The sequence below is a fragment of the Triturus cristatus genome, chromosome 6 (genome assembly GCF_964204655.1).
Source record: "Triturus cristatus chromosome 6, aTriCri1.1, whole genome shotgun sequence".
In the NCBI taxonomy this organism is placed as follows: domain Eukaryota; kingdom Metazoa; phylum Chordata; class Amphibia; order Caudata; family Salamandridae; genus Triturus; species Triturus cristatus.
In genome coordinates this window covers 808962234-808975515 of record NC_140589.1, presented here as the reverse complement: position 1 = coordinate 808975515, position 13282 = coordinate 808962234, and the positions used below count along the sequence as shown (strand labels likewise).

At 43.4% G+C, this 13282-nt stretch overlaps 1 protein-coding gene across 1 annotated transcript in view; it reads left to right on the top strand.

The window, feature by feature from the left end:
• The window catches only part of ADSS2 (adenylosuccinate synthase 2), a 338000-nt gene that overhangs the window by 259846 nt on the left and 64872 nt on the right, over nucleotides 1–13282 (top strand). Inside the window, exon 5 of the mRNA XM_085611393.1 lies at nucleotides 7286–7352. Within this exon, the coding sequence (XP_085467519.1) occupies nucleotides 7286–7352 (67 nt within the window). The remainder of the gene's footprint in view (nucleotides 1–7285; nucleotides 7353–13282) is intronic.

The following is a 13282-nucleotide window of genomic DNA, read 5'->3' as shown; positions in this document are numbered from 1 at the left end:
CAGAAGGTTCCTTTCTGTAGATTTGTTTTTTAGGTCTCGCCTAGCGTTGCAGCGCGCATGCACCGCTCACTCCGCGAGGGCAATTGTGGTCGAGGAGATTTCAGAAGGGGACTTGAAGCCCCACCCATCATTTTCATTGGGTCGCGTCAACGTTAATGCTAAACGCTGGCTTCCCATTGAAAAGAATGCTTCTTGGTTACCGCCCTGTCTCCCTTTTGGACCGCCCATCCGGACTGGGTCGTTAGCTTCACGGCTGTCATGAAGGAATTTCTTATCCCAAGGGGGTGTGTTAGTGTGAAGACATCTGTTTCACTCAGCCGCTTGTTTATTTTTGCATCGTGCTTTCACTTAAAGTGAAAGCGCGATGCAAATATAAACAAGCGGCTGCCTTTCCGCAATGATGAGCGCTTGTTTTCAGATATTAAGGGTAACTGAGCTTACAATTCACACACGAGTGACATTTTAAACAAAGGTGTAGTACCTGGAATGGCACTTTAAAAGACCGTACAAGCCTAATGAAAGTAACTAAAGTAACTAAAAAGTGCCTGGTGTAGTTAAAGAGTTCATAGATTGATATTAGTTTCTTTGTCGAATGCTGGTGTTCCTCAGCCGGAATCGGAGTACAAAAGTGTTTCACACGTACACACCATTAACTGGTGAGAGTCAGTGGTAGGAGGTTCCCTCTTCAGTGAAGAGATCCCCCCTGGTCATTCTCAGTGATCAAGAGGGTACTGCGTGCACTGTCTGATGCCAGGGGTCCCTAGGTCACTCACACCGGGAGACCTCGCAGCCTCCCCCCACCTCTGACTAAGGGGGGCGAGGGTGGCCATACTCCATCTACCAAGCACTTGCAAACCCAGTAGATATCTATTTGGTTGTAATTGAATTTATGTAGCGCTTACTTAATCTACTTACACAAGCAAACATCGTTTGTGCACGTCTGAGTTGTCATATGTTGGCTTTGCCAAGGCTTGAAAAGCCCTAGGAGAGAGTTTAAAGAATGGATTTCAGCTTTAACGGTCTCCAAAAGTTCCCCAAAGGAGCAGTCTTGACGCTCAGAAGCAGTCGGCGAGCACACAGAGCGAGAGTGCGCCTTCTCAGAGAGGCCTTCACCGAGAGGCCATGTGAGTGAGAAAAATAGGAATGCCTCAGTTCCGTGAGAACATAGAACTGCACGCAATGTGAATATCTCACATCTTTGAGTGCTCGCAGTGTGAATGCCTCGCCTCTGAGAGTACAGACTTTTTGAATGTCTCGCCTCTGGGAGTGCATGCAATGTGAATGTCTGGCCTCTGAGAGTGCACGCGATGTGACAGGCTCACCTCTGGGAGTGCACAAAATGTGAATGTCACCCCTCTTGGAGTGCACGCAGTGTGAATGTCTCTCCTCTGCGAGTGCACACAATGTGAATGTTTCGCCTCTGGGAGTGTACGCTATGTGAATGTGTCGCCCCTCAGAGTGCACACAGTGTGAATGTCTCGCCTCTGGGAATGCATGCAATGTGAATGTCTCGCCTCTGAGAGTGCACACAATGGAAGTGTGGAAGTGTGCAATGTGAATGTCTCGCCACTGAGAGTGCACACAATGAGGGTGACTGAGCGCTGGCTCTGTAAGTGTCCTCTGGAAACTGATTTTAAGAAATAACAACGCATGCAGCAAGTCAGTAGCAGGGGTGCACAAATAAAGCAATAAATAAATAAGCATAAAAATAAGTAAATAAATAACTAAGAAAGGAGCCAGTTTCGAAGCTCGAGTGACTTCAGGTCCCTCATTGAAGGGCGCGTTTGCCTTCTTCTGGTTCCCAGTTCAGAGCTCCACATGCAGCGTGCGCAAATATTTCAGGAGCACTCAGTCTGGAGAAAGTACTTATAAATACAAGCCATTTATTTCCACAGATCACGTGCTATGAGACGGTCCGTTATTCCCCGTCTAATGGAGCTCCCCGTCAAACAATCACAAGGTTAGTTAAATCCAAATAAAAAAACACCACGAACATGTGCCTCCCAGCATGTTTACGATTTTATCCGAGCCATCCCCAGAGTGCTGAAATGTTGGACCACGAAGCCCGACCTCCCTGAGGTGGTTTACAAGTTGTGCAGCCGGGAGACTCAAACAGGCAGCATCTCACACTGGCCTCGGGTGGTACTGCAGCCGGATCAGTCTTAGACAACCCCCTGCTGCATGCACAGATTGCACAAGAATCTCTGTGGTTTGACGTCCATCGGGTGCTTCTGTGCATTGCACAACAGTGGCCGACCTCAGAGTAAACTCCGTAGTGTTGTGTGATCGTGTGCAGCAGGCCCTTATGGTCCTCAACGACTCCTTGCAAAGTTACGTAATCAGTTGGGAGGCATATGTGTGTGCCTGGGTGTGGTCAAAAAGCCTATATGGCACAGTGGTGGCTGGTGACATTTTAAAGTGGTGGGGTGCAAAAATTTGGGCTGAGTGCCATGCGGGAAGGACTCCACGGAAAAAGCACCAGCACATATCATGTAACATTGTCCAGGTGACCCGGGGTCCCCCTCCCTGCCTGCATTGGAGCCACGGTACCCAAGCTACGCCACTGGCAACTCCAATGTCTCTAAGCACGCCCACAACAGATGTCGTCATTACCCAATACAGGGGCGCTCAACCTACGTGCCTCACAAGGATAGAAGGAGGGAAGGAAAACTAAGTTCTTCCCGACAGACCCCCAAATACATGACCTACAAACAACTGCAGATGTTAGCTGTGAGCGCCCAATCACTTGACGTCTGGAAACATTACCAATGATTTGAATATTGTGCATTCAGCGCATATGATGAAGCCAGTGGTGGCTAGCCCCTTTAAAAAAGTTGGGGCTTAAATATTGAGCCCTGAATGACTCTAGGCAAGCCTAGCCAAATTTATGACCTTATTCCCCCAAATGCATTTTTAATAAAATAGGCGAAACATAAAGTCCCAGATAAATTGACTAAAATGTCATAGATTTCGCATAATTCTGTAATACCACTTATGAAATATTCCAATATTTCAGTCTCTACTGATTCCCAAAAGAGCACCCAATCAAACAATGGTTGCACATCAGAAATAAACGCGAGGCTATATCACTAAAGTAGTGCTTTGATACATTTTGACACTACATTCTGATGCTACCCTAGCTGACAAAATATCAATATATCCAAACACCAATCATGCCAATAACATACCAGGGCACATGCTGCAGATCTTTGCTTCTCTAATTGTTCAAGAACAATCCTAAGGCAATCAATGATCTATCTAATGTGTGAAAACGTTATTATCACATACTAAGAGAGAACTCCGTGTCCAACAAATATCATTAAAAAAAATCCTTTTATTCCTGCAAACTGACTATAAAACCAAAATGTGTTCTGTTTTTCTTTTTTGGCTAAACATTCAATAATAACACATCACGTTAAAAACCACAAATTTAAAATGTTGATTAGTTATACAATGCATCGAACAACAGGCAACACTATCTACCTTATAGATATGGTCCATAAATCTAATCCTGTTCAGAATTATCAATGGGTTAGATGAAAACGATTATGTAAAAACAATTCTCAGTTAAAAAATGCAAATGGAAAAAACATAGAAATAAGAGGATACAATATGGTGGCTTTAATAAAATGATGGATCTTCATACAATCTACACGTGTTTCGGTGAGCTAAGCGCCTTCATCAGGAAAGCCATATTTGATCATAAAACTGAAAGTAAAAAATGTATACTGGGTCTAAAAAAAAATTACATACTTTTTAGACAAAACTGTATTACAACACAAAAATGCAAACAATAAAGGTTAATTTAGTAATAAGGAAAACCATCACCAAGAAGCATGTGACACTGGCCCATAGACCATTGAAAACATCTATAAAACTCCTGTGAAATAGACAGAAATAATAAACAAGCATTTGCAATGCAATAGGTCTCGCATTTGCGAGAATTCTAGCTATTGGCACTGTTAATGACAGTACCTTTTATTTATGTGTTTTGAAAACTGCAAGCGATGCATAAACACGCACTTTGTACTTATAGTCATTGCTTACGACAATGCACCTGCCTTCTGACATGTATTGAGGACACTAGGACCCAGCAGTATGAAGTCCTCCCAGGTCTACAGCAGATATACTGGGCACCACTTCCTGCCTCGGGGCAAAACAGGAAGTGCGGGGAGAAGCAGTTCATTCCAGATAAGCAAAGCACAGGGATGGCATGGGAGAAGATAAGCTCCATCATACATGAACGAACCAATGTAATATAGAGGGCATTCATAATTAAATATCGTTTTAGCACAGCTACCAGGCTTCGTATCTTAAGTCGTCAATCAAGCTAGGACACACCACCCCTTGTAGCTCATAACCACCTTCTTGCACCAGCAAAACATCCACATGGAGCATCACTACAGGCAAATAAACTGCAGACCATTTGCCAAAATCCCTTAGTTCATAGGAGCATTTAGGGCAGTACAGGGCAGTGCCGGAAGTAGGCCTGGGGGGTTCCTCTTATCGGATGGGAATCATGAAGGTAGAGAGGAGTGAGAAGGATAGGTTGCAACAGGTGCTGGTGCCTTAAGGACTCCTGCCTTCCAAACCTACTGCGGTACCTACTTTCTTTGTCTGCTGCCAGAACCACCATCCAAACATCTTCAACTACAACATTGCGACTGTATAATTGCTTGTCTAGAATTTCACGACTGTAACACTACACTACTGTGGCACGACAGTGACAACATGACAACACAACTACAAGGCTACTGTGACAACACTAGAGTGACATTTTTGTAACATCCACACTACTGCAGTACATCTACCACACTACAACAGAAACAATACGGCACCATAACAACCATGATTTCTGTAGCACCGCCACAGTAACAACCACCACTACGGCAGCATTACCATAACAAGGCTACCAAAGCAAGAACTCAACACTACATTTGCAGTAGCTGCACCACCAGTGTATCAACACTGCAACAACATATGCATCCTGATTCCCACATCATGTGCATTCCTGGTCACCAAGTCCTTCTTCAGGCCTGGCACATACACACTCACTAAAACACAACATTAAAAAAGGCCAAACCTGTTGTATTTGTCAATACCTGTCGTAGGTGGGTTTTGGTCTGATACTGCTTAAAGGTTTAGTGTTCTGCATGTGTTGGCAATCAAAACTACCTTGCCCCAATTTATGCCGCCTTCGTGGACCTTAAGTCCGCCTTTGACATGGTACCCCAAAAAAAGCTGTGGGAGGTCCTATACGATCGGGGGATGTCACCCGAATTACCATCCATTATTATCAGACTACACAAGGCCAATTACGCTCAAGTGCGCTGGGGCTCACAGGGCAACATCACAGATCGGTTCCCCTTATCTAAAGGGGTCCATCAAGGATGTGTAAGGGCCCCAACATTATATTCTTTATTTTTAAATCGGGTCATCGACTACTTCTCCTCGTCCCAGACAGACGCTCCTTCACTCGCAGGTACCAAAGTCCCGATACTTAAATTCGCGGACGATACGTTGGTTATCTCAAAAACACAAAGCAGACTGCAGAGGGCGCTGATGCGTTTTGAGGCTTTCTGTAAGGATCGTGGTCTTATAATAAACACTAGTAAAACTAAATTCATCGTCCTTCATAAACATAGAGCAATAAAGGGCAGAGTTAACCTAAACAAAGAAAACCTTGAACAGACTGATGTTTTCAGTTATCTAGGGATACCCATGGGAGAAAACTAAATTGAAAGCCTCAGATCGAGACCATGGCCCTTAAACACAGCCAAATAGCTGGTGCACTATTGACAGAACACAAGACCTCGCAAACCAAACCCATTGGTCCTGTGATGCAGATTTACAACACTAAAGTCGTGGCAGCGACTTTATATGGGGCAGAACTCTGGGTCTTCGACAAACTAACACTTCTAGTCTTAGCCCAGAATACATTTGTGAGAGGCCTTCTAGGCCTTCCGCAAAGTACCCATTAAAGCCCCTGTTCTAAGACCTTGGATGTAATCGTCTGGAGGAGACAGCAAGGTTCAGACCGATAGCCTACTGGCGCAGACTTTGGTCCACTCCTGAATTATCACACTATGCTAAAGCATTAAAGGACGTCAGACAAGCTGATACCTCTAGTAAGATAAGCTGGCTACAAAGGGTGAAGTGCACCTTAGTTAAGATGGGCTTGAGCCACTTGTGGGAGGACCCTGAAGGTCACCAGTTCCCATCTAAACGGCAACTTAAGGAGCTTTACTGGTCCATGGTTACCACAAGCAGCTCACGTACCATAGAGTATACCTCCTTGACTGGCGCCTTCATAGAGCATAAGCCTTGTCCAAGGTACGAACCCTACTGGGATGTGATTACCAAGCCTATTGACAGGAGACTATTATTTCAATTCTGGGTTGGCTCGTTAACATTAAAATCCTATACCCATAAATGGCACAATACAAACAATAATAAATGCTATTTATGTATAGAGCAGGAAGAGTCAATCCCTCATATCCTTTTTGTCTGTCCCGCCTACAAGGCCCACTGGAACAAATGGCTAAAACCCCTATGCATTATCTTGGGCACTAGGTCTAGCTCCACAGTGCTAAGAATTATGAGGACAAATACTAACGAGCTCTGTGTGATCTCCATTGTCAAATTCTTAGGTTGGCCATGGAGAATACGCGCCAAATCTCTTAAGATGCTAGAGGCAAGCCATAGTAGTAGCTTGCAGCAAAATGAATATGGAATGGACATGCTAGGCATAATAACAACCTGGTCAAGATGGAACAACAAAACAAACTGGCTAACTGCGGTACTGCTCTGCAAATAATGTTCAACCTATTGCCTACGTATATATACAGAATTGTAGCCTGATAGAATTGCATCTGTACTTGTTCTAGCCTTAATGGCTGGGCACCAGTTTTTATATTTTGTACTTTTATATCCGTTTTATGGGGGTAATATTATAAACAACCCTTCTAAAAAATAAAAATAAATTATGCCTTAATATCAACTCCGCCTTATGTTAAGGGTATATTTTTAAGCGTTGAGTTAAAAATTGTATGTTTTTATCTATATCTGTTAATATGTAGTACTGTTTCTTTTTTTAAATAATTTTGCAATTTTCTTTTATGATCTGTGAGATCGAAATAAAGACTATACAACAACCTTGCCCTACATTTATTAAACATTTCTTCACGATCACCCCTTCTCAAACATCATTGTATATGAATATATGATGTAGGTTTATGTACACCATAAAATACAGTTTTCGCTTTTTTTTTTTGCTTTCACCTAGTGTTCGACTTCCATCAAGCCGCTGACGGGATCCAAGAACAACAGAGGCAACAACAAGAAGGGAAAAAGTATGTTATCAGCTGTCTTAAGTTAATGTAGGAAAATACAATTGATGGTGTGTAGATGTGGGGTAAAATAATGTGTCTTCCTATACTGAAGCTATGGTTTTAAATTTAGCAAACAAATATTGGGTAATGGCAGAATGATGATGTCTCAGTAGTTCCTGCATTATACACAATTTGAACTACAATTGATTACAGCAGATGTAAATAATTTGTGTGTGGATTTGCGCTCCTTAGTTTTACGTAGTTTGTGATTCTAGTTCTACTTAGTGTCTGTGTAACTCTGCTTGATCTCTTGACGGTCCTTGTTGTTAGTTACTTTCAACAAAAGACCTATGCTTGCAGTATACGGTGAACAAAAGTTTGATCAGTGCACATCGTCCTCTTGCTGATATGGACGTACATATTGTTTTGCAGCTGAAAAAGTACAGTTCATAACAGAAGATAAACTAAAAAATCCCAGTTTTACGTAAGAAAGGTGACTTTTAAAATGTCGACTTCATTAAAATGGAGTTGAAACTGTCGAGGTAATGTCTTGTCCTTCATTATTACCTATGACTTTTCTAAAAATGTTGAACTTTAGAAGTTGTTTTTATTACATGCATTCTCAAATGTACCTAATTTACCTAACGGTACTATAAAAACCTTTTAGCACCCCTTAACGCTTCTCATCCCTGAACCCTTTAAACCCTGAACTTCCCCTTGATGCCACCCTTCACTGAACCCTGAAAAAAGTTACTCTTAAAGCTACACTTCCATGAACTAACCTTTACTACCCCATAACCCTACATTTCACTGAACTCTAAAAACCCTTACTGCTGCTTTACTCCCCCTTTCATGAACCCTATAAAATCCCTTACTATCCTTTGACATTAGCCTTTCCTTAACCCTAAACACATTTTACTTCCACTTATTGCTACCTCTCCTCTGAATTCTAAGAAAAGTTACTCCCCTTCCACTACCCTCCATGAAACCTAAAATTCCCTAATTACCCCTTAACTCCACCAATCCCTAAACCCTACCACTGACTGCTACCCTTCCCAGAACTAAAAAAAAATCCTTACTTCCTTTTTATTCGACCCTTACCTGAACTCTAAAACATGACATTGATCTCACAACTCCAGAGCTGCCAATGGTGTGCGCACCTCATTCACATGTTGGCAGCACTGTACAGGAAGCCACCAGTTTGTCACAATGCACCATGGAGAAGTTAGCCACCCAGACTCTAAATCACACACTTTTGCGCCTAGCTGCTTAATTCCTAGCGAACAAAAGCATGAATCCTTCACAAAAATGTGTGGCAATCATAAGGGAGCTACCCACACCAACATGACCTATGTGTAAAGCTGCAAAATTGAGGCATTTTCTCTCCTAGTGTCAAGTCAAACATCTTACAGTCTTTCCACTATTGATACCAAATTTAGTGCAATGCTTGCTTCATTTCTTTGGTAGTCATTGGGGTTACACATCATTTGAGCACTTTCAGCATGTCTGAAGGCTTCTGCATACCCCATTCTTATTCTATATACGTGTCACACACTTTTTTTTAAAAGAAGGGATACAATAGGTCTACCCACCGCTCCAGAATCTCCACCCCTATGGAACCAAAGTGGGGTGTTAAAACGGTGGCACACTGCCTTTTGAGACTATAGTCACCTCATCCAGTAAAATCTGACATTTAGGATAGCTTTCTTAGTAGCCATTAGGTCTCTAAGGATTGCAAGTGAAATTCAGGTGCTTGCTTTATGCCATCCATAGCCACAGGAGGAGTCTACTCTATCCAACATTTATTCCAAAGGTGATCCCTATTTTTCACATTAATCAAACTATTCACTCCTCGTCCTTCTTTCCAAATCCATAATCTGCAGCAAAAATAACACTGCATTTTTTAGGTGTCAGGCAAGTTCTTAAGTATTACATAGAAAGGATAAAACCAAAAAGGCAATCATACTAATCAGTCAGTGCATTTATTGTTTCAGCTTTACAAGTGTAAGCCGTACAATAAAAACATAACTTGATATGAAACATTTTCATTAAAAATCACACTCTGGTTTGTTTATTATTCAGTCCGACACTTGGTGCCTGAGTCGACATTCTGCAGTTTTCATTAGTTAATTTCCACCTGCGCTGGCGGGTTGGATAGCGATTCAAAGGTTATGTCACTTTGCCATTAACACTGGCCAATTGATACTAAATAAATTAGGAAATCAACATAAAATAGACACGGACATTAAAAGAGGTTACAAATTTTCCTCACACAAATATAAAATTCAGTCTGATATGAAATGTGCAAACAATTTATAGAAGCCAGCTGTCAAAGACTTAAAAGATGAAGCTTTGATGGTTGCTCAATTTATTGAGCAAATTTCCTCCCATCCCTTTTGCCAATGTGGTAGTTAGATATATGAATAGAAAGAGTTAAGACATAATTCTGTACATATAAGAATTCTTTTTTTTTTTAACCAATTTTTATTGATTTTGGTTGCAACAAAGAAAGCAGCACCGTTCAAAAATACATCGTAAAAGACACGACCAAGGCACAAACATATCACATTGGCATAAAAGGGTAGACGTACATAGGGCAGATATCGGCATGCCCACTCCCAATCTAGATAGCGTATCAGTCCAAATTAGTCTTCTATCACCCCAACCCACTTGCACCACATTCGACTAAATGTTTTAGGACAACCCCTGGTCACATAAAGATGCCTTTCCACGCGGCTCACCAGTCCACCCCTCTGCGCCAGCGCGCCAAAGTAGGCGCGGTAGTGTTCAGCCAGTGAGCTGCAATGTCCCTCTTGGCTACTGCTAGTGCTGTATTAAGGAAAAGCTTCTCAGCCCTGTTGCCATCCAGCCCCTCGGTGATGCCCAGGAGAACGTGTGTAGGGTCAAGAGGAACCTCCCAGCCCAAGACCTCCGTGAGCTCCCCCGTTACAGATTCCCAATAACCCTGTATCGCAGGGCAAAGCCATACTATATGATAGAAGTCTGCCTGGTAGTGAAGACAGCGGGGGCAGAGGGCATCAGGTCGAAGTCCCGGGCAGTGAAGACACAGCAGTGTAACATAGGCAGCATGGAGGAAGTATATTTGGACTAGCCAAAGCCTTGCTGAGACCGCAGTTATTTTAGGAGCCATCAGGGTGTCTCTCCAGTCGGCGTCTTCCAGGGTCCCGAGTCAACCCTCTAACTTGTCCCGGAGTTGAGAGAGGGAGTTGGGGGTGTTGTTTGTGAGGAAATGGTAAATACCGGAGATGCCTCCCCTTCCCAGATCGCCGGTCATGCCCTGAGCTTCGGTGGACTATACTCGGGCAAAGAAGTGCCTTCCGATATATAGGAGCGGAGGGCATGGCTTAGCTGCAAATATCGGAAAAACTGGGAGGAGTGGAGCGAGTGTCGGGCCTGCAAATCCTGAAAGGAGCGTAGATGAGTACCGCTCCAGACATCGCCCAACAGGGAAATCCCGATGAGGTCCCAGGGCCGGAATCTCGAAAGAGAAGCAACCTCCCGGAGCCTGGTGCCGCACCACAACTGGGTATACTGGGTCAGCTTACCCGACCAGCGGGTATGACGGCGGAAGGCCCGCTACGCCAGGAGCACTCCGCGTGTGACCTCAGGGAGAGCTTGGGGAACAGCGTCCCCATACACCATCCCTTGGATAGTAAAAAAGCCTAGGTTGTGCAGTTCCAGGCGGTACACCGGGTCGTACCAGCCACCATTAAACCAATCGTGCACTGTAAGGAGCCGGGTCGCTAAGTAATAAAGATATTGGCTCGTCATCCCACGACCTCCATCAAAGGGCGGGATTCGGCACTGGGCCAGGGCCAGCCTGGGCCTCCATTCCCCCCCATAGAAACTTAGTGGCCAAGCTGTCCATCTCACGGAACCAGGACCTAGGGAAAGAAAGATGTGTATTTTGAAGCATGTAGAGAAAGCGAGGTAAAATCATCATTTTAAAAAGGGCAGTTGACAAGCGGAAAGGCTTCCTACAACTGAGAGACAGATTGAGGGTGAAAAACATTCAATTCTCATTTGCAGGTCCATCTAAGTTTAAGATTATGGAGAATGGCAGTTCACACGTTTTTACAAATCCTCAGGACCTCGCACGACACCTGGAGGAGTCTCCCTCCCAGGAGATGGACCTATCTGGAGGTTCCTCCAATAAGCGGAAAACCTGATATCCTTTGAACTGCTCTCCGAAGATCTGTTGTACCATTGGAAATCTTGTTATCCTCTAACCTGACATCCTCTCTTTGTATAGCCAAGCACAGTCACATGTTTATGCAATGTTTATGCAATGTTTATGCAATGCAATGTTTATGTAATGGTCATGCAATACCTGATTGCCCTCAATGCATACAAATTGAATGCTGTCCGATCCATTCAAATCACCTTAATGCTCATTAGTGACTTTGCCAATCATCTGTTATTCAGCTCATGCACGCTCATGTACGTTCTACAATAACACACATAGGACACATTGTTTTGTTCTTATCGTTTGGGGCTTGACACACACAAAGATTATGCCGGCTACCCCTAAGTTCCTGTTGTTCACCCAACTCAATTCACCTTAATTCTCACTCGTGTCTCTGCGAGTTTACCTGTTATACCCCTTATATACCTTCATACACGTTCATAGTTCACTCACAAATGTTTCTCCTGATGAGACAATAATTATTCAAATCACTCCGTGTTGCCTTAGACGGACCTAACTGTCGCAGCTCCTGAGTTCGAGTATTTCAGTTAAGGGAGGGAGGGGTGGGAGGGGAGGTAGGGCTAGGGGAAGGGGGGTATATGTAATCTTGATTGTTTCCACTGTGTTTTTATCCCATTTATGTCTGCTTGTTAATTCAAACCTTGCTGTAGTATCAGATGTGGTCTATCCTGTACGTTTGTTCAAGAACAATTACCATTCATGCTCCATTGCGAGAAACAACCCACTAATGCCTCGCTCCATAACCCGCTACACATGTTTCACCCACGACAAACTACTCAGGGATGACACTTACACAGGTACACCGACCGTAGGACTTACCACACCTACAAGCGACATCAGACCCATAGATGACACAACATAAAACTTTAAAGGATAACCTCAATATTGTATCTCTGAATGTCAAAGGCCTCAATCACCCTGTGAAACGAAGGAAAACCTTTGAGTACTTAGCAAAAACTAAAGGAGATATAATTCTACTCCAGGAAATGAAACTCTCAGAAGAAGATGTAAGATTCATAAAACACAACTGGATCTCTCATATTTTATGCTCCCCGGCAGTCCATAAGAAAACAGGAGTGATCACCCTTATCTCTAAAAATTCCAACATCACTATTACCTCACACACCCATGATGACGATGGTAGGCTCTCAGTCACGCATCTACAGAGAGATGACGACCCTATCCATGTAGTCAACATCTATGGGCCTAACACCGATGACCCAGATTTCTAGGAAAAGGTCTCTAATACTCTCGAGAGCCTCCCTCAGGAAGATCTTATTATAGTGGGTGGTGACTTTAACCTACCAATGGACCTTCATATAGACAGACAATCTAAATGCAAATACCATCCCTCCCGCTCACATGAGGTCCTTAAAAAAAAAAATATGCTCCAAGTTTAACCTAAAGGACTCATGGCGTCTCCAACACCCAGACATGAGGGACTACACATTTTACTCGGCATCTCATAATTCCTACTCCAGGATTGACTATATTCTACTCTCAAGTCCGTTCACACATCTCATAGATGTAACTGATATAGCCCCCAAACTAGTTTCCGACCACTCCTGTATCAGCACTAAGCTTGCTGGTACCCACATCATTCTACCCCCAAATAGATGGCGCTTTAACGATGACATACTTTCCGACCCAGCAAATAAGCTAAAAATTAAGGAATACTTCACACTAAATGACCTCCCCGACATGAACACACCAACCCTATGGG